The sequence below is a fragment of the Drosophila novamexicana genome, unplaced genomic scaffold (assembly GCF_003285875.2).
Source record: "Drosophila novamexicana strain 15010-1031.04,08,12 unplaced genomic scaffold, DnovRS2.1 tig00001415-arrow-arrow-pilon, whole genome shotgun sequence".
NCBI classification, from domain to species: Eukaryota; Metazoa; Arthropoda; class Insecta; order Diptera; family Drosophilidae; genus Drosophila; species Drosophila novamexicana.
Window position 1 is genome coordinate 482,357 of NW_020824856.1, and position 21,687 is coordinate 504,043.

At 44.0% G+C, this 21,687-nt stretch overlaps 2 protein-coding genes across 5 annotated transcripts; one reads left to right on the top strand and one right to left on the bottom strand.

Moving 5' to 3' along the window:
• Positions 1-793: 793 nt before the first annotated feature.
• LOC115767565 (active breakpoint cluster region-related protein) lies at positions 794-17,341 on the bottom strand. 4 transcript variants are annotated; one of them, XM_030711847.1, is made up of 14 exons: positions 17,249-17,336; positions 16,033-16,584; positions 9,326-10,014; positions 7,689-8,319; positions 7,339-7,619; positions 7,149-7,281; positions 6,145-6,165; positions 4,712-4,810; positions 3,653-4,642; positions 2,500-2,883; positions 2,270-2,430; positions 2,071-2,210; positions 1,758-2,007; positions 794-1,500 (listed from the first exon to the last, which is right to left on the bottom strand). In XM_030711847.1, exons 2-14 carry the CDS (start codon positions 16,384-16,386, stop codon positions 1,311-1,313), a joined length of 4,323 nt encoding a protein of 1,440 aa, XP_030567707.1. In that variant the 5' UTR covers positions 16,387-16,584; positions 17,249-17,336; the 3' UTR covers positions 794-1,310. The 4 variants fall into 4 exon arrangements, with proteins under 4 accessions (XP_030567707.1, XP_030567708.1, XP_030567709.1 ...); XM_030711848.1 differs by lacking the exon at positions 6,145-6,165; XM_030711849.1 differs by lacking the exons at positions 16,033-16,584; positions 17,249-17,336 and adding an exon at positions 13,830-13,898 and having other exon boundaries at positions 1,311-1,500.
• A 2,313-nt stretch (positions 17,342-19,654) lies between these two features.
• LOC115767555 (scoloptoxin SSD14) lies at positions 19,655-21,469 on the top strand. Its single transcript, XM_030711838.1, has 2 exons — positions 19,655-20,278; positions 20,524-21,469. The coding sequence occupies exons 1-2, from the start codon at positions 19,716-19,718 to the stop codon at positions 21,467-21,469; spliced, it is 1,509 nt and encodes a 502-aa protein (XP_030567698.1). The 5' UTR covers positions 19,655-19,715.
• Positions 21,470-21,687: the final 218 nt, after the last annotated feature.

Genomic DNA, 21,687 nt, shown 5'->3' on the forward strand with positions numbered 1-21,687 from the left:
TATTTTGGAGTTAATATCAATTTGGCATCTAAATCTGGCAACATTATTTTTGGTCGAAATTCATGTAAAAATGATACCCCCAAATATCCTACATATGCTAGACGTAGGTCGAAATTTCCCACTCCCATAACTCGGTCAAAACTCAACCGATTTTCATAATGTTCAGCTTTTTGTTGATGGTTTGCCCTCTAAATTAATTTGGCATCTAAACCTGAGAAAAGTCAAATACATTATGCCCCCTTTTTGTAGCCATTGAAAATGGCTAAAAAACAAAGGGTATTCAAACAAACAAGCAAATGTTTCTAAATAGAATATATTTTATTTTACGTTTCTGTTTATATAAAACCTAAGTAATTAATACAAAACAAGACGAAAAAAAAAACAAAAATTTTTAAGCATACACATACATATATCATCATCATCATCATCATCATCATCATCAGCATCATCATCACCATTATCATCCTCATTATTATTATCATGATTCTCAGCGTTCTCTCATTAGCAAAAATCTTGCCGCAAACATTACATTTTTACTTTTACTCTTCTTTTTAGTAATATTTATAGTACTAATTAGTAATTATTATAGTATGCATGTATATATTTATATATATAAATATGTGTGTGTTTCTGTGTGTGTGTGTGTGGGTGTGTGTGTGTACTTTTAATATTGATATCCGTTCGCAATATGATTTGCAATTGTTGCAATAAAAGCGGGGGCACAAAGGGGCTCGCATATATGTATGTATATATATATATATAAATATACATATTTATAGATATATATATCTGTGTATAATATGTTTTGTATTTCATATATGTATAGGTAAAGCATATAGTTCATATTATAAATATGTAGACGAGCAAAGCAGCTAAAAGCCTTGATTGGGGTCGGGTTTGGGGTGTTTGGAGTAGCAGGAAGTGCGCAACGCCTCGTTGCCTGGACTAGGACCAGCACAACGGGAGGATCAGTGTTGAACACTTGTCTCTACGCGTGTATACATCTTGTGTGTGTTGGTGTGTGTGTGTTGTTTTTTTGGCCCGCCTTGAGCACTTTGTTCAGTTACTTAGTTCAGCTAACAAATCGCCTGCAGCTCCACGCAAATTCCTATGCCAGCTATGCGCCAGTTATGTACAATCCTCAGCATTTGAGTGTGTGTGTGTGTCTGTGTATGCAGGTGTAGAAGTGTGTGTTGTTGGGTTGTGCGGGTTGTGTGTGCAGCGTTTCAAGCATAGGCCATTTCTAGTTATACATATGTTTTGTGTGTGTATATATATAAATATTTGTTGCTTCAGCAAATAGCTAAGCTTTAATCCTTTTTGATGCGCGCCTGCAGAAAGCAATAGAGTATGCCCGCCTGCGCCATCACGTCCACCGTGCTGGCGGCCAGTGGATCCTTTTGCTTCACCTGCGTCTGACCGGGTCGCAGCAATGTGGGACCAAACACCATCGCCAGATTGTGCAGCGACATTTTGTTATCCGCCTCCTTTTCGTGCACCCTGCGGCAATTAAGAAATAATGCATTAATAACATGTGCGAGTGTGCTCCAGTCGGCAGTGCCCGACCAGAAGATACCCTGCGCCAAGAACTCTTCCGCTAAGCTGTGCATGGGAAATAAGCATGCCTCCAAACGGACAGACAGAGATGGCTAGACGGACTCAGCTCTTGGTCCCAAATCTTCCCTGTGCCTGTTACATACATGAGCTCAAATCTACCCCAATTAACCACTTCCCAAGCTGCTTGCTGGGCGCATTACCTGATTAGATGATCGAGTATCAGATTGATGGAGGCCTTGTTGGCCTGCGGCAGCTCCTCATACACCTTGAGCAGCTCATTGATGCGTGTGGCTTCGTTGTTGTTGCTAAACGTGCTGAATGTCTCGAAGAAGCGCGGATAGAGCAGATCCGAGAAGAGCGCCTCCGGCAGTTCACGCAAGAATGTCTTTAGTATGCCCGTCACCGAGTGGATGTCCACCTCACGCAGCAGCTGTTCCGCCTCGTAGGCATCTAAAACAGTTAACAGTTTAGGTTAGTTGTGCACATGGCCTCACACCTATTAAATGACAGTACCCGACTCGAACGCCTTCTTCAGCTTGGCCAGATCGGAGGCGGAGCCACTGACGCGATAACAGCCAACCTCGAGCATGCCGCGTCGCTCCACTTCGCGTATGCAGGCACAGATGATGAACGGAATGTCGCGTTTCTCGCGCCTGCAATTGATGCGAAAATTAGATATCATATCATATATTTTCATGCGATCAAAACTTACTTTAATACTTGACTCATTTTGGCACCAAAGAGTGCGCCCGGCTTGGTGGTGGCGCGACAGAGCTCGCCGGGCACAAAACGGAAGCTGGCGGTCAGCTCCAGCGTTTCGCTGAGCTTTATGTTGCGCGTCTGTGTCGTCTCCGAGAGCCAGCTGCGGCTCAGCTGTGGCAGACAAAATGTGGATTAGTTTTTGGCTTGCGGCATGCGGCATATGGCACAGCTGAAGCTCACCTTGAGTATGTGTTTGGCACGCAGCAGCGGCCGCTCCTTGGCCTCGTAGAGCAGCACACGCACATTCTGGCTGCCCTCGAGCTCGAGCATGAAGCTCTCGTTCCACAGCGGCGACTGGCTGCGACAGATCATCTTGGTGGTGGCCTTGCGGAAATAATGGCCATACGAGTCAACCTCGATGCATATGTACAGATCGGCTGGCTGTTCGAGTCCCTGCAGGCCCTGCACGCCCATATGCAGATCCCCAACGAGCAGACTCTCATCGTTCGTGTTGCGCATCAGATAGGAGCCCATTTCAGTCTTCATGCCCTTCTGCATGGCCACAATGAAGGCGGTCACCTCCAGTGAGTTGATCGTATTGGCTCCAGGCAGATTACATTTTTGCTAAGAACGAGAATAAACAGATTCAAAATCCAATTACATTTAAAGGAACGTGATAGAAAGTTCAAGAGCGCTTAAAGCTAAATAGTAGCTAAAGATAACTTTATGTATTTCTATATTTTCCTGAAATTCTGTTGATATATTCCTCACATTCTAGACGAACTCAGGTTCTATAAGGCCTTAATTTGGTGGTAAATAATATTAATCTAAAAGAGATGCAATGCTAATATTTAATACACATTCGGTTTGGGAATTATAAAACCTGCTTCTGTACATATAAAAAGTGGATTATGTTAGGGTTAATCTATTTGAATTCGGGCTTTTTAAGAGCTGAAAGCTTTATATGCGAGCACCTATATGCTTTTCTAGTTAAGGTCCACGTATATGTATAAACATTACCCAATTGAACTTAGCCCAGAAAAGTTATAAATAGGGTTTTGCAATGAAAACTTAGTTACAGTTTAACTGAAGTACGTCTTAGATAATCTACGATGCGCACTTTCTGAGGATCTCTTACAAGTTCTAAACGAACTAATTTATAGATGCGTACAAATGCATGTCTTATCTGTCTGGTTCAAGGTTCTATATGAATATTAAAGCAAAGTCAGGATATTGCGCTGCCTGCTTAAGGGATCTATCTATGCAAATGCCAAATATCGCATGCAGCACAGACAATTTTTCAAATTTAGCCCAATTGTTGTAGTTTCTTAAGTACATATCGAAAAACTAGCTAAAATATTTCGAGTGTTTAGCCTTGGTTTGGGTAATTCACCTTGAGCGACATAATCGAGTCCATCCATTGCGTGCGCTCAAAATCGGAGCTGAGGAAAAAGGTCATTGTCTTATTGTTGGCCTTATTGCCCAGCCGCAGCACCAAATTGGGCGTGGCCAGGACCAGCTGTGACTCCAGATCGGCCAGCTTGCGGCGATATTTGTCGCCGGTGCGCACACCGTTCGCCTCGAGTATAAGCTGATCGCGCACCGAGCGTAGATTGCGCTTCACTTGCGATATGTTCGCGGGACTAGATTCCTTGAGGTCGGCACTCGTATCGGACTCCTCGTAGACATTGACATCCTTCAGTGGTATAAACCATTTGAGCTCGTAATCGATGCGATCCCTGCCCAGCGCCTTATACTTGGCGCACGCAATCACATCATTGAAGAGGAACAAATGCCGCAGCTTGCGATGACCATCGACCAGCTCCACAATGAACGAATTGCGCACCATGCGGCGCAGATTACGATTCGATTCCGTGGGCAGTCGCTGATTGACCACATTGAATTGATTGAGGAACATTTGTATGATCTTCTGGGCCTGACGCAACGGCTGATGATCCGGATGATTTGGCGGCGTCTCGCGCAACAGATCATTGAAGACCAGCGCATTGATTTGGACACGTGCCACCGGCTTGTGCAGCAGATCCTCCAGCGTGAGCGATTGTTCCGTCTGCAGATTGACCACAATAGTGGACACAATCTTCTTAAACTGCGGATTATTGGCGCTGCACTTCTTCACAGTATCGATCGCCTGGCCATAGTTGTGCAGAAAGGCGCTATACAGATCAAACATGTCCGCCAGACGCTTGAACGGCTCCCCGATCAGCACATCGCCGCCCTCGTGTGCCACAATTGTCTTTAGATCGCCCAGAAAGGCTGTGTGCACCTCGTGCAGCTCATCGATCTTAAAGAAAATCGTATTCTCCTCCTCCTCCTTGATCACAGGCTGTGATGTGCCCAGCGTCGCGTGTATGGCCCGCTTGTACTGCAAGTCAAGGTGAGAGAAGAGTTGAATGGACCAGCAGCTAGATTGGAATCCACACATGACACTCACCTGTATCATCTTATTCAGGCATTCCACATAGATCGTCTCACTGTGTATTATGGAGCTCAGTATGGAACGTATTTTGGCGCCGCGTGCATTGCCCGATAGCTACGTATGTAGAAGGTGCATATATTAAAAATGAAATAAAATGCAATTTCGAAATTGTAAATGTCATCTACAAATGTTTGGAATGAAGGGCAATTTAGGTGCGCTAGCTAAAACCCTTCCACCGTATCCAATAAATATATATATATATATATATGTATATACAAACAAAAAGCCAAACTTGTATGCGAATGGGATATATATAAAGATATATATAGTTGGAGCAGGACAAACGAGATAAATATGTATGTACAGCTAAAAGGCATGACAGGAGTTGGGCATAAAACGTGAAGTGCTCTTTACATAGAAACGAACGAGACAGACAGATAGATGTAGATGGATAGGAAGAGGACAGCATAAAACAATATTATTTACTGGAGTGTATAACAATTATAATTAATACTATGTACATCTATGCATTCTGATGGAGTCATCACGAGCTAAATTTACTAATTACATATGATTATTATCGAGCTGTCTGTCTGTCCGGCTGAATGTCTGAATTTGGAATATATTACAAATACAAATATCGATTAACTCGAGAAATATACGAGCTAGTTATACAAAACTTGGTATGCAGGCTCTCGTATGGCAAATACAGATCAGGAATGTTTCAATTTCCTGATAACTCACCGGGGAAATGGGTTAACTTCAGAAGTAGAACACATTTCAATAGGCGAGCCTTGTAATATGTTGAAATTACATTTTACGCTCGAAGAATTTCATGAATATTGCAAGATGAACGCCTAAATTAATCATGTTTAATATGTACATAGATACATGTGTATATATAGATGATTAGCTAGAATGTTTGTGGGGTGCTGGGTATCTGTCAGTCGGGCACGCCCGTCTAAAGCAATTCTAACTGCTTTTTTTTGTACAATTCAAATGGAATGTACATGAGAAATATCGTCTTGAGTATTATGTGGACATTTATGGGGAATTCATTGCCTAGTGCAAAATAAACAGGGTATATGCTTATGGGTGTGCGTGTGTCTGTGTGTGTGTGTGTGTGTGTGTGTGTGTGGGTGTATTGTGGAAACGGTTGGCAACAATTTTAAAACTATAAACATAGCTATAAAACAAAGGAATACAACAACAAAAACCAAAAGGAAACCAATCACATTGAACATTGAACAAGCGCATTCAGGCAAAAGCTATACAGATATATGTATATATATATATATATATATGTACAGGGGTATATACATTATATACACAGTATATATCATATAATAAGCGCACATATACGACAACAACAACAAAAGAGATACACACACAATTTTAATCTAAAAAAGTTTCAGAGACTAAGACTTGGAGAAGTGTTCGGTACTCACGAGTATCGCTGAAACTAAGTTCTGTTGAGAGAAAGTAAACCAAAAAAAAAAAAAACAAAAAAAAAACATAATAAAATCAAAGAACAAAATAAAGATTGAAGATAAATATATATATATATATATATATATATATATATATATATATATATAAAAGAGAAGAAATCGAAAAATGGCGGTTAGTAAATATTTAAATATTAGTTTCGCTTTAAATATTAGAAATATTATATTAAAAAAAAATAATAATAATTAAGCAAAAATGGCAGGAAATGGACGAGAACAAAAAAAATCGCAAGCCTTAAATATTGTTTAAAGTTTTCTTTTTTAGAATTTTTAGTGGAATTGCAGGTTAATTGTTTTTATTATTATTTAAATAATTATATTCGAAAAGGGCGGCGCAGACTGTGCTACATTTGAAGCTCAAGCGAATTGCATTAAAAGATTTTGAATAAGACTTCAATTGAGGCGTGTTTCATGCCTTGCGGCAAATTCACCAAACTGGGTGGAATAAGAGCGTATATGGGCTCAGATTTAAGTTAAGCTAGAAACTGTTTTGTTCTTGAGGCCAACTTTTTGAATATGTTCGTAAAAATGCTTTGAACATTTCCATGCCCGGGCTGTATGGGTATGTTTGGGACTTGGCCTCAACTCGACCAACATGAATTGCCGAGAGGATCAACTAAAAAGACACGCGGCTGACGCATGCAATTTAAAATCAATTAGTCAAGTCAAGCATATGTTAATGGCCAGTGGCAGATTGGATGGCTCAGTCATTAAAGCTGATATGCTTGCATCATTCAGCTGCAGCAGCGGGCAACACTGAATGCCAATTGAATTGCAAATTAGCCAAAAGCAATTAGCTATTGGCCATAAGCAACAACAACAAAAATAGTTACAACAGAAGAGGAGGGTTGGGAGGTATATAAAAAAAAACGTTAATCGTAAGCAAATCCGTAGCCATAAAACATAAAACCTAGTTGGGGATTTGCCATGATATTGGCACGCACCTTGCGCAATGCACCGGGCGTCTGTGATGTGGATGTGGTTTGTTGTTCATCGTGCGAAATGGTGCGCAATATGGGCGGACCCTCGTACTCGCCATCGCTGTCCAATGAACTGGAGCGCGTCTCGTTGCTCTGACTGTGAATGGAATTGATATTAAAGCTTGGGCAAGGCGAGACTGTGACTGCTGCTTACAGGAAATAATCAATGTTCACATAGTTGGAGGTACGGCCTGGAGATTCGGGATCCGTTACGCTCGTCTGACTGCTCAACTGTGCCATGGGCAAGGTGCTGCCCGGCGTGGATAGATCATCGCGACTAGACGAGGAGCCGGTGCGGCCGGGCTTTATGAACACATAATCCCCATCGCCATTGTCCAGCGGCACACTGTCATAGTAGGGCTCGTTGTCCGCCTGCTGTGCCGCCGCCTTGGCGCTGTCCGAGCTAAGCGACGACACCGACTCGTAGCTCTTGATCTGCAATTGCAATTGTTGATTAAAAAAAGAAAGATTTCAAGATTTTTGGGCTTGGGCTGCTATGCTTACCACTTCCGATATGCCTTGGGATGCGAGCGACTCCTTGGAGCCGACGCTGCGCTGTGCATTGGCCGGCAGCTCTGCATCGCTGGCCTGCAGGGAGACGCGCGACTTCTTCTCCAGGCTGCTTGTCGAGCTGCTGTCCGCTGCGGCCAGTTTGGCTGTCTTGTTGAGGCTGCCCGTGGGCGAGGCGCCCACCGTGCCGCGTCCAGCTGGCGTCAAAGCGCGTGCCGGTGTGGACGAAGTGCGTCCTAGACTGCCACCATTGCTGCTTTGGCCGCCGCCGCCGCCGCCATCGCTGCGTTTTGCATGCTCCAGACTGTCCGTTTTGCCAACCATTTTGCGGCCCAGCTCCTCCATCAGCTCGGGCGTATTGGCCAGCTTGCTTAGCTCGGGCGTTGTCTTTCTGTTGGCCGCATATTTCGACTCCAGATTCTCCGACGACTTCTGCCGCAGTATATCCGACGGCTTAATGTTGCGCTCCAGCGAACTGGCCGGGCTCTCGCCAGAGCTGCTGCTCGGCAGCGGCATCGAACTGCCCGCATAGGGTGTCTCCCGCTTCGGCGACGACGACAACAACTGCTGCTGCTGGCTGGGAATGGTGGGCGGCTCCACGCGTCGTATGTTCTTTGGCGGCGGTCTGCAAGCAACCAAATTGATCTTTTAATAAGTGAAACAACATTCAGGAATGGTAAGCAGCTCGTCCATAAATCTGTTGTGGATCACAGCTCGACAACGTAGCTAAGCTATTGCCAGATATTCCTTCTTTCGTCTTTTGCTCCCAAACGATTTGTTTGTCAAGCCCAAAGACCTTTCAGATGGTTCGCTTAAATCTTAGATAACATCATTTCTATACCCTCCCTTTGCAGAGGCTATTGTGATGTTATCATGAATTGTGTGACGCAGATCTGGTGCCCATCTAGTATATATACGTATATTCTGTTTCCAGACCAGAAGCTGAGTCAATCTAGAACTTAGGAACTAGCATCTAGAACATCAAACTAGGCAACTACAAAGCTAGGGACCTGCATTTTATAATATATATATACATATATAGATATTTTTTTATATCTTCCCATAATAACTCGAGCTATTGGCACCAAACTTGGCAAGTAGGTTCTCGTATAGTATATAGGCCTAAAACAAATATCACTTTTTGAAATTGGCGGAAAAATTCGTTTTATTAAAGCTAAAGCTTTGCGCTTTAGTATAGAAACACTTTTCTATGCTATAGTTAAGCCATGCAAGGCTTATAAAGATCGGACAACAAGGAACCAAGTTATTTCAGGTCGTATTTCATATAGTGTGTGACTGGTAGAAGAAGAAGCACAGAAACTGCATGTGTGTGTGTGTGTAGCTCATTGTCCAGGGTATATCGTAGTCATGCATTGTCTTAAGCCCATTTTCCAATTGATATTTTTCCCTTGTTCCTAACTTTATTTTATCCCAACCTAACAATTTGTGCCTCTTGAGGAATATATTGTGAATATCCTTCTCCACTTTGGATTCTTTTTGATTAGCTGCGACTACAAATGTATCAAAGCATTTCCAGAACGTTCCTAGCTCTATTCATTGCCACTCACTGATAGACGGCACCTTGCCGTGATTCCATTCGAAATCTAGTTAATCAATGTGCGCGCATTTACCTGGGTGGCATTTTCTTTTTGGCCTCCAGATGGGCGGCATACGATGAGGCGGACATGGCGGGCGATGTCATTGATGGCGACAATGGGGGCGCTGTGGCCTCCGTGCCGGCGGCCTTGCTGCGCTCCGGATAACGTCCGAATGTCGATGGGGGCGTCGGCTGGTGGTCATTGACCGCCAGCGCTTGGCCAGCATCATCGTGGTCCTTGTCTTTGGCCTCCTTCACCTCGATGACGGTGACAAAGTGCGATGTCGATTTGCGCAGAGGCTTCGACTGTTGCTGCTGCTGCTGCTCCTTCTGCGCGTCCACATGGATGCCAGTTGCCTCCCCGGACGCCGCCTGCCTGCTGCTGCTGCTCTCGCCTTGGGCTGCTCCTGCTGCTGCTGCTGGCTGTGGCCTTTGTTCGTTGGCTTTGAGTGCGCCGCTGCCGATGGAGGCCGCCAGCTCGGTGATGCACTGCTGCAGCGCTCCGTTTGCGTCCTTCTCGTTGCCGCTGTCTTTTTTGTCCTCGCGCTCGAAGCTGTGCTCCGTCATGCTGCGCTTGCCCGTAGGTGGCGCTGAGCTCAAACCACCCCCGCCGCTGTCATTTTGTGTGTGTGTATATTTGTTGTCGGTGCTGAGGGACAGCCTGTCCTTGTCCTTGTTGGCCGATGACGCACTCGACGCCTCGCGCAGATTCAAACTAGATTTCTGCAGGCGAAAGAGAAAGAAAAGCAAAAACAAACAAATGTGAATAACAATGTGAACAAATGTGTGTTACATGAGTGCGCCGCATATTTCATGTGAAAATCTAAAAGAAAAGCCAGCAAGTCGGCAGTGTCAGACTGCAAGATACCCTGTAGCCAGTGTCGAGCTGACGAGATGTTGATGTTTGTCTCCTACAAACCTTCTTCATAGACACACAGCCAATAATACTTGCCGGGGGATGAAATTGCTCCGAGTAGGCGAAAGGACCTGGCAATGGCCACATCGATTCCCTAACTGGACAATTAAAGCAACTCGTGAGCTACGGCAGAAACCAGGCTATCCAGAGTAGCCCTTGAGAGCTGGCGTCTAAGACTGGGACGGAAACATACCCGACCAGACGATCCCTGGACTGACGCTTGACGGACGATGTGGTTAAATCAAGGCTATTCCCCAAGTACTTCCAGTTTAGCTTCAGACTTCCCGACATACGCGAATCTGCCTCTGCACACTGGACTCCATTAAGGCGGGGCATTGCCCTGACTTTGATAAGAACAGAAATCAAAAGCAATCTAAGCGCACTTTAGTTAGTTCAACTAGGGAATTTTGGATATAATTATGCGGCCCAAAAGCTGTTAATAGTTGTAACGGAATTTTCATGATGCCAAAGAACAGATGTGGCCGCCAACTTAGTCAGCGTGAAAAGAAAAACAAACAAAGCGATTAAAGAAAGTGGCTAAAAAGTTGAATGGAAGTATAAAAAAAAATGCACCGATAGCACCTAGCTAAAAAGTTGTATTAAATAAATTAAGTCGATTAGAACAACTGAATGCAAATTAAATTCTGATAAATTTCACTGGAAATGCAAATACTTAAATATTGGCAAGAAAGATGAAAAACATTTAGGAAAAATATAAGAAGTCGAAGAAATTTCTTGTCGAAATAAAGTGTTTGAAAAGTTACTAGAATTCTTTAACAACTGATTTCAAATATCTATAGAAAGCCTCTGTTAACATAAAGCTTGCAATATTGAGACAAAAGCAAACAAAACAACAGTTAAATGTGAACTAGTTCATTTTTATTTAAATACGCTGGCTCTGTAAAGCCCATTGTCAACGCCCAATTGCGAACTGGTTCAAATGCCAACAGGCTCAACTGATTCAGTTCACGGCGCAGCAGCGTGAGAAGTTCAAAGATCCTCTCAAAATGGCAAAGAACTCGCCAGCAATTGAGAGAGCATTTCAAGTCAGTTGCTCGCACCTCTCTCTCTCTAGCTCTCTCATTCTCCCTCTGCCTCTTCCTCTCTCCGCCCACGAGCAGGTCACTTGCCCATGCACAGCACGTAACGCATTTCTCTAACACGTTGAGCGGTTCCATTAAAAACGACAACAACAACAACAACAGCAACAAGCAAAAGCCAAAGCAAACAACTAAACAAAAAATGAAAGAAAAAGAGAGAGAAAAAAAATAACAGACAAATAAGCCAAACTTGGCGTGGAACGTGTGCGTGTATCGGAGCATTTTTTTTTTCATTTTTTTTTTAACGCCTTTTTTTGGCCAAATTGTTTTTGACTACGAAAAAAGTGAAAACTACAACAACAAAAAGAAAGAGAGCAACTTTTTAATTTAAGTTTTTTTTAAAGAAAATTGGCTGCAAAATTGAATTTGGTGAGCTTATTTATTTGCTGTGTGTCTGTGTGAGAGACGCTGCTTCACTGTGTGCGTGTATGTGTGTGTTGGGGGTGGGCCTCGGCCAAACAGCAGCCGGCAACAGATGTATGTGTGCGTTTGAATGTGACCAAGCGAAGCGAAGAAGAAAGCGTGCAATAAAAGTTGACGGCGAAGGTCGTACACACACGCGCCATACAGACACACACACACAGACAGACAGACACACGCACTTGGCCAGACAGATGCGATGTCACAGAGCTGAGCTCAGCTTTTGGCAGCCTGGCAATTTGGTGCACTCTCGCGGTCCCGCGCGCTCTCTCCCTCGCTCTCTCTCTTTCTTTCTCTCGCTCCCTGAGGCATTCGTGTGCGCCATGTCGATACAATTATTTAGCATATTTTCAATCAGCACACACACACACTCACAGACACCGCTTAAATAAATGGTGTGAATGTGAATCATGAACGGCGGCGCCAAGCTGTACAATAACAATACTAACAACAACACAACAACAACAACAGCAAACACCATTGAAATGTTGTTCAAATTGTAAACTATTCCGAGAAAAGTTAATTGCAAGTGCTTCACAGAAATGTTCAAATGTAAACCTAAACGATGTTAATGTTAAAGCAGATCCACAGTTCTCGTATGTATGTATGTGTGTGTGTGTGTGCCTGATGCAACTCCAAGTAACAGAAATTCAGCTACAATTAACATGCACTCAACGAACCTACTATGTTAGCAACAGCTGCTTAACATTTTGTTGCTATAAATCGAACGAAATTAAAACAATTGAGTAATTTTTGCGTTTGTAATGCGTTTGCCATGAAACTGAAAAAATATGTATGTATATGCACCAAAAATCAAGGCTAAACACACACAACTTGGCAAATGCGGTGCAGACCTTGGCTTTATACACAGCCCATATGCCTGATTCTTATGCAAGCCATAATGCCGAATTGGGCGTATTTACCTTCTATTTTGCTCGAACTTAATGTGTTTACATGTTTATTGCACGAAACAACGTATGGAAATGTTGATATATACATATCATATTTTGAAATTTTCCTCTACACTGTACGGAAAATGGGGTTTAAAAAAGGCTTTAATTGCATCTTGTTATTAGAGTTAAACGTATTTTGGTTTGACATTCAAGAGAATGGCCTAGAAAAATAGGCGTTTATGTATGATGACCACAGCGATTACATTAAAGGTTAAGATAATATTGAACAGGCAATACCAAGGGGCAAACAGGGCAGTAAAAAAAAAAAACAAAAGTTTGCTAATCAAACGTTTTTAATCAAATATTTCGTTTGGCCAAATTAACAAGCGCCATAAGCAGTACACATGTATTATGTGTCCAAAACCGCCTCAGCACCCTCTCTTTTTCTCTCTCTCTCTCCCCCTCTCTTTGTGTGCACTTTACTGTGGTCTAGTGTGTCGCTGCCTTGGTTCAAGCGCTTTTACTGATAGCGGCACAAGCTGCTTATCAATGCGAAGAATGGCGCAGAGATTTGGATTTGTCGTCGTCGTGGGCCTAAAGAAGACTGTGAAAGAAGGGCGCTACGAATAAACAGATATACGTTTGTATGCATACATATGTATATCTGTGTGTGTGTGTGTGGGTGTTCGTTAGATTTCAGATTTCTCTTTAAGAATTGCATGAAATATGGCAAAAGGTAGCATCTGTAATGCCAAAAAAATTTGCGGTTTGGGTATATGTATTCTACACGCATGTTAAGTTTACAACTCTCTACAGCTTATAAATATAGATAGATTTCGCTTTTTTATAGTATATCAAAGACAATGAGGGGTTAAGGGAAGTGGAAGCTTGTGCTTAGTATGTATGAAGTATTTAACTGCAGCTCAAAACTGGGTACACGGTATCTTCTAGTCGGGCACTTTTATTTTTTAATTCAAGTCCTAGAGTTTTCGCCTTGGTGTGTGTGTGTGTGTGTGTGTGTGTTTGAGTGCGCGCTTGCGATAAGTTTATTGATTTCAACTTGTGATAAATACAACAAATTCTTGTCGGCTTGTTGTTGCAGCAGACGCACACATACACATACACGCACGCACGCACGCACGCACGCACGCACGCACGCACGCACACACAGACATGGCAAGTGCATATGTATGCACGCTGATTACGCACCCCTCTGGTCCATAATTTGAACTTCTCTTTGAAGGAAGACATGCTCCTTACAGCAGCGCGAGCAGCAGCAGCAGCGCCACTGTTGTCGCCTCTTCCACACTCTCGCAAGCGAGCTCTCTCTCAGTCGCTCTCGCTCTTGCTCTCTTTGCTCTCTGTTATTGTTGTTGTTGGTGTATGGCCCACGCAATTGCAATTGCAAAAGCGAACGCAACGCAACGCAGCGACACGACACGACACGACAAGAAACGAAGCGAGAGACGTGGGGAAGCAATTGATAGCCGAGCTCCGCCCTACGGCTGGCTGCAAGAACAACAACTAAGAATTTAAGGCAAAAGGCGAAACGGCAACGGTGACTGCGACGGCGACGACGACGACGACGTTGACGGCAACTGCGACGCAGACGTTGACGTTGACCACGAAATTTGAGTCAACCGAACACGTTAAAAAAAAATATAAAAAAAAAAAACACGACACACACACACGCCAAAAATTACGGTTTAGGCCAAGACAATCGCACTTTAAGACATTCGAATTATTTGTACTTGTCTTTATTTACGTAATTTGTGCACTTTAATCTCTGTTTTCACTTAATTCCTTTTTTATGCAAATTCAAAAAATGCATGGAACTTCGTTCAGTTGGGTTCAGTTCTTTGTTGCCGGAGAAGATACTGGCTTGGGTATGGGGGAGGGGCTGTACACCACCTGGCTGCCAGGCATACAACATTGACCGGTTGACGTTGGGCCCGCTTTGGATGATGTTGTTATTCACCGAAACTAGTGACTACTGCCGACTGCCGCGACGTCGACGGCGGCTGCTCCGGGTGTCAGAGTCAGTCGGAGTCAACGACGACGACGCGCAAAACCGAAAGAAACACAAAAAAAAAAAAAAAAAACACCCACACACAGACACAACATGAATAGAATGAATGCATGAGTGTGCGTAGATAACGGGCAAAATTAAAGATATCGAACTGGTAGAACAGACGAACGCAGCTAAACGAACGGACGGAGCCCGTACGCCGTACACAGACACACACACACACACACTCACACTCACACACGTACATGTATGGGCAGCAAGGGGGCCACAGGAGTGGGGTTGGCTGGCAGGGAACGTCATCAGCGGCAACTGTTGAATACCAGCAGATGCCTAGATTACAACGTGCACAATGAAAGTAAGTAGAGTGAACTAGTTCAAGTGAGCTAAAGCTAAATGAACCATTTAGGCGTTAAGTGATGAAGCTTAAGAATACAGGATACTAGCGAAATCCCATAAATGAACTAGTTCAAAATGTTTAAGTCTTGATGACGGTCTACAGTTGAGGCTCTGTAGAACCAACAGCTTTAAAACGAGTGCAATACTGGTAAAAGTTAAATTAAACTAATAGAACAAAATGTGCAAAATGAACTAGTTCACAACTACTTTTAAACCTTGCTAGCCTAAATGGATCCGCAGCTTCAACTTGCTAAGCCCCCGTTGTCTAATTGGATAATCTATATGCATAGCGAACTGCTTTACGCACTGTTTTAAACAGTTTGTAACACTGGCAAGGAATTGATTGGTTTGAAGGAAATTAAAAGTGAAAAGATGCAGCTTAAAAGTGCGCTTTAAGCGAACTGCTTTAAAATGACTGAAAAACTGATTTGAAATATTTTTTAAACGTTGTGCAACACTAAAAGCTATTAGTTAGCTTTACATTAATCTCATTTACAACGTAGAATTCATTGTTGGACATGGAGTTGTTTTATCCCAATGACCGTGAGTTCATTCGTGGATCTAGTTTCAAAAGTAACTAGTTCCGCATTAGCTTACTGGTTCAATTGAAGAAGTGTTCAGGGCCAGAACTCTACATTTGCAGGGGCTTTCATTGGGCGTCAATGGCTAAGCAAATATACGACGACGCTGCCCAACAGCTGCGCTAGCTGAACTGATAACAACAGATAAGAGCGAACGGCCAATGAATGGCAACAAAGGGTGCGAGAGGGAGATAGAGAGAGAGAGAGAGAGCGCGCGCGCGCCTGCCTACCCCCTGTTGACAATTGCTGTGCGCCTGGTAAATGCCTACGGTTAACGCAATCAGCAGACGCAACTCTTGCTGCAAGATCGGCCAACAATATCAAATTGATAACAATGACAATAACAATGGACAGTATAATAATAACAATAAGAATATCAACATAAAAGAGAGTTGCGAATACTTACATAGTCTTTGTCTGCGCCAGCGCCTGCGCCCACAGTTGCGCCATTGGCAGCGACGCCGCTGCCGCTGCTGCTGCTGGGCGATTGATGTGGATGCGATGCTGCCGGATTGCCGGTGGCTGATTCGAAGAGTGTTGTCGGATCGCCGCCAGATTCTCGATATTTCTCCACATCGGAGAGCAATCGCTCCAGATATTCGACATAGAGTGTCTCCTGTTCGAGCTCCTTGCCCAGCTCGGCAATTTTCAGTTTGTGCCGTTCGAGACTGCCGCGCACATCCTGCACCCAGTCATCGGATAGAGAGCTTTGTGGAAACCGTTGCATCCACAAGCGTTGAAAATCATCGAACACGCTCATTTTACAGCTACGGCCAGCAGCAGCTGCACCAGCTGCTCCCCCCTTGGTGATTGTTGTTACTGTTTCGGCGGCTGCTGCTGCTGCTGCTGCGCTGCCTACTATGGTGAGAGCGAAAGCTTTGAGTATGGCTTGGAGCTTGAGCTTTTATGTAAGATGCGCCAGTTGTGCGTTGCGTTGCGTTGCGTCGCCCTGGCCTGCCTGTAAAGGTGTGTGAGTAAGGGTGTGAGCATGTGCATGTGCATGTGCATGTGCATTTGTGTGTGTGTGTGTGCCTGCATGCAGGAGAGCAAATGCGCGCTCTCTGCATCCTGGATCAACAACAAAAGCAACAACAGCAGCAGTCAACGAATCATCAACGTCGAAAACAACAAGAACAACAACAACAACAATAGCAGCAGTGAGCGCATCACGACTTTTGAAAGGTTTTCAGTTTCAGTTTTGTGTTTCTGTTTTGTTCTTATGCTTTGCTTGTGCTGCCACTGACTGCACTTGCACTTGTAGTTGTAATTGTGTGTGTTTGTGCTTGCGTGTTGTTGTTGCTGCTGCTGCTGCTGCTTTGCCCTTTCTGGTGCGTTTGTATGCTGCGTCTGTGTCTGTGTGTGGAACTGCAACGGGAGATGCTTCGTTTTTTTTATTTTTTTGTTTTATTTCTTTTAGTTTTAGTCTTAGCCAAGGCCAAAGAGTTGTTGTGCATCTTCGCCAGCTACGTTGGAGGCGCAGACGCGTTCATTTTGTTCAGTTTTCACGCACACACACAAACACGCACACATATGCATTTTTAGTGGCAGTGCCGCTCCTGCTGTTGTTGTTGTTGTTCTTGTTGTTGAGACTGCGCCCCTGCCCATGCCACAAGCACACTTACATATGCAGATCCTTTTTTGGGGTCGACCGACGCGCGGTTTGGTATTTATTTTGTTTTATATGCCATTTCACTTTATATTATTTAATTCCAATTAGATTTCGCTTCTTAAAAAAAAATCACTTCGCGCACACATATAACCGACAACACATACGAGCAGATGAGAAGACATTTGCATATACATATGTATGCATTTGTATTAGGGATGTTAAAAATACATCGATATGTCGTATATATCGATAAATACGCGCAACTATATACGATTTTGAGCAAGCGTTTTCAACCACTGGCTACATTTTAGTGCTATCGATTAGCCGTTTGCAATTTAAATCTATCGAGAATATTATTTGAAATTTACAATAAACGGTTGCTCAAACATGATTAAATTATTCATAAAATATTGAATAATGAATTTCTGTCATAAATAAAGGGCAGTTTTGAAAATAAGCGCAGGTATCTAAATAAATGCTGAATGAGTACCAATAAACAATGCAACATTGGTCAACACTAATGTACTCAATATTATCGAACTGTTGTGCTTATTTCCAGTAGCTATGCAGCCCTGTAGTAACGGAATTTTGTGTGCACTTGTAAACGAATGTAAACTATACAAATGTAAAAACTTTATGCATTACGGCTTTTTCTTTAAATAATATGTATTTTGTATTCTTAAGCGGGGCTTTAAGCAGATGTTTTGCTTACCGATAGTTTTGAAACTTAGTTTTTGCGCCTAATTGCTAATACATTATTAGAAATATGAGATATGACCTTTAGCTTTAAAGAGAAAGCTCGAGAGTTATCGATTACAAGTTATCAGGTAATAATCGGGCTACCACCCACACAATAAGTGTTGGTAAGCCGAAATTGGGTTCGTTAAATGTTGGGCAGCGCCCAAAGATTCACAACCGTTAAAGTTTAAATTGAATAATTTAACGGATCTCAAATAGGAGTTTAAATAACAACTAAAATATGGAGATAGCTTTGACGATAGATTATGTTTGGCTAGCGCTTAACCATGTACTTTACGTACGTGACCAAAGTCTAACAGCTGTGCAGAAAAATAGAATTTATCTTAAGCCTGAATGCTTGATTCGTTTGCCTAAAAATAGCTAATAAACTAATTAATTTGTGCCGCCAGCTGCTAATGAAATGCCCAGCACAAAGACGATTTAAATACATATAGATATATATATATATAAATAGATAAACCGAGAACTGATTTGTAATACTAATGGAATGTTGGTATGTATTAACATCTGTGAGGTGATTAACGCTTAATTCCAATTACTATTTTAAGTTTTGACCTTAACTTATGCAGAATTGGCCCTTATCAGCGCACAGATAATATTGGTATATAATCAAAGTCTTACGGATTTGATTAGACGTTCAGGTTCAAATATACACAAATATCTACTACTTACGCACTTGTCGGCAAACTCCTTTGGTCTTGGCCCCAGTCTCTTAGTCAGCCAACAGCACACAAAACCCACTTTCTAGCACAAATCACGCCATGACGTAGCCAAAATACGGGCCACAGCCCAGAGACAGAGCCCGTGGCTAATACCGTGTCTATCTACAGGTTCTTATCTCGATCCCTCGATATCTCGGCTATCGCCGGATATGGGCCTGGATATCGTTATAAAAGTCATGGCTACCATTCAATTCCTCTTATATGGTAAACGGTTCGCGTTTCAAGCGCATAATTTATTCTATTTTTTTTTTCACCTAATTTAAGCGATTTCTAAAAGAAAAACAAATACAAAATGTCGTAAGTAAAGTGAGAATTAATGTGAAACGGATTCTGGACTTGAAAAGGAAATAAGTGTGAGAAGTGTGACAAGAAACTTTATAGATTGACCGAAGAGTTCTAAAGTTGTCTTTTGTGCAAGATTTTGATATACTTTCATAGGGAAAAGTGAACAATTAATCAGTTTTGCCCAGGCGAGCGATAGGATTCTGCTTATATATAAGGTGCATAGGAGCATGGGATATTGCTTGAACGGCTGTCCACTTCTTTGAAAGACGTCGCTTCATGAGATCTTCGCTCCCGCTAGGATTGAGCCTCTTTAAGGTTTCCTCCAGGTTTGCTTAAGATATCTAGAAAAAAACAAAGTTGTTATTGATGCAAGAACTCAATATTCAAGCAATAATACCTAGAAAGGCCATATGATATGGGTCTCCGATTGGGCAGTGGATCGTGTGATTAGGATATCTCTTGTCGGCTTAATCTCAAATCTGAATCTTTCTCGCTTTCACATTGTTCAGCATTTGCTGCAAGACATTCGCCGTCGTTTGGATACTGTTGGTGCTGGCCATTGTGGGCATTACCTTGGGCCTGATCTTTGGCCTGGCCGGCGAGCCGGAGCGTCGTCGCATTGGCGCTGTGGCCTCCAATGGCGCCGGTTGTGCCGAGATTGGCGGCAATATATTGGATGAGGGTGGATCTGCCGCAGATGCGGCAATTGCGACAATGCTGTGCGAGGGCGTTGTCCTGCCGCACAGCCTGGGCGTGGGCGGTGGCTTTATGGCCACCATATACTCCAAGGAGACGGGCCATGTGGAAACGTTGATTGCTCGCGAAACGGCGCCGGCGGCGGCCACCCAAGATATGTTTGTTGGCCAAACGAACGTGGCGGGCGCTTTATCCTGTGCTGTGCCCAGTGAGATCTTTGGCTATTGGCGGCTGCATGATAAGTACGGCAAGCTGCCCTGGGAGCGTCTCTTTCAGCCCACCATTGAGATGTGTAGGCGTGGCATTCTGGTGTCACGCTATTTGGCGGGCGTGTTGGCCAACAATGAGGATATCATACGCAACGAGATCTCAATGGCAGAGATATTCATAAATCCGGCTACCAATAATCCCTACAAGGAGGGCGAGATCATGTATCGTCGCGTGCTCGCCGATACCCTGGAAATTGTGGCCACCGAGGGGGCGCAGGTCATCTATCGCGGCGGTCGCATTGGCCGCATGCTCGCCGAGGATATACAGGCAATGGGCGGCATTGTCACCGAACAAGATCTGCAGGACTACGAGTGAGCATTCCTGTTTCTTTTAATTCGCTTTGTTTGTTTTTGTGTCTGCAAAGATGTCGCAGTTAAATCTGTTCGATGCAAATAACAGTTAAGCATAAACACGATTAATCGCTCCGCACTAAACATTAATCGATAACATATCGTGAGCTTGTTGTTGACGTGGCGTTGCCAGACAGTGGCGCGCAATTTGAATTGTTCGTTTTTAGCTAATGCTATGCTCGTTCTCTCTCTTTCGCCGACTGCAGAGTGCGTTGGGAGCAACCGCTGCGCGCTCGCTTCGACAATGGACATGAACTGTACACCTCGCCATTGCCCAGCAGCGGCGCCGTTCTGACATTTATTTTAAATGTCATGGAACCGATGTATACGAGCAGCAGGGACAAGTATTGGCATCGTTTGATTGAGACCTTCAAGCATGCATACGGGCATCGCACCAATTTGGGCGACATACATTATGAGCCCTCGGTGCAGGAGACATACGAGAGTCTGATCGATCCGGACTTTGCGGCCGAGATACGCAAGCTCATCCTGGACGATCGCACATTTGAGGATATGTCCTATTATGGCGCCAATTTCAGCAATGTCGAGGATCATGGCACGGCGCACATTTCGGTGCTGGCGCCAAATGGCGATGCCATCTCGGTGACCAGCACAATCAATGGTCATCTGGGCGCCAAGGTGCGCTCCCGCCAGACGGGCTTCATACTGAACGACGAGATGGACGATTTCTCTACGCCGGGCCTGGCGAATGCCTATGGCATACCCGCCAGTCCGGCCAACTATATTAAGCCCGGCAAGCGACCCATGTCCTCCACCTGCCCCAGCATTATTCTCGACGATGCCGGCAATGTGGCGCTCGTGGTTGGCGGCGCCGGCGGCTCCAGAATCACCACATCTGTTGCACAGACCATTCTACATTATTTTGTGCTACGCGAACCCATCCAGGAGGCGGTCAACGGCGGCCGGCTGCATCATCAGCTGGCGCCCATGGTGGTCGACTCGGAGCCAGAGGTGCCCAACCATACGATCAATCATCTGCTCAGCCTCGGTCACAAGGTCAACTTTTTGCCCAAAAACAAGGCATACTCGGCCCTAACAGCCATTGGCTACATGGACACCGAACCGGAGCCCGTCTGCGATCATCGACGCATCGGCAGCGCCGTTGTCGTTGAGCTCTTCAATGACAATTGATGCGTGATCTCAGCCGGAAGAACACACACACACACACACACACACATGCTCACGCCCGCGAATATATTACCCGAATATGTGTTTCTCTGAAATCGTTCAATAAATTTGACTACATCTGGTATTTGTCTAGCCACATACCAAATTTCCCAACTCCAGCTTGTCCACGCGCCGAGTTCAAAGGGAGCCGGCACTTTGGCCAGGTTAAGATTATATAAAAG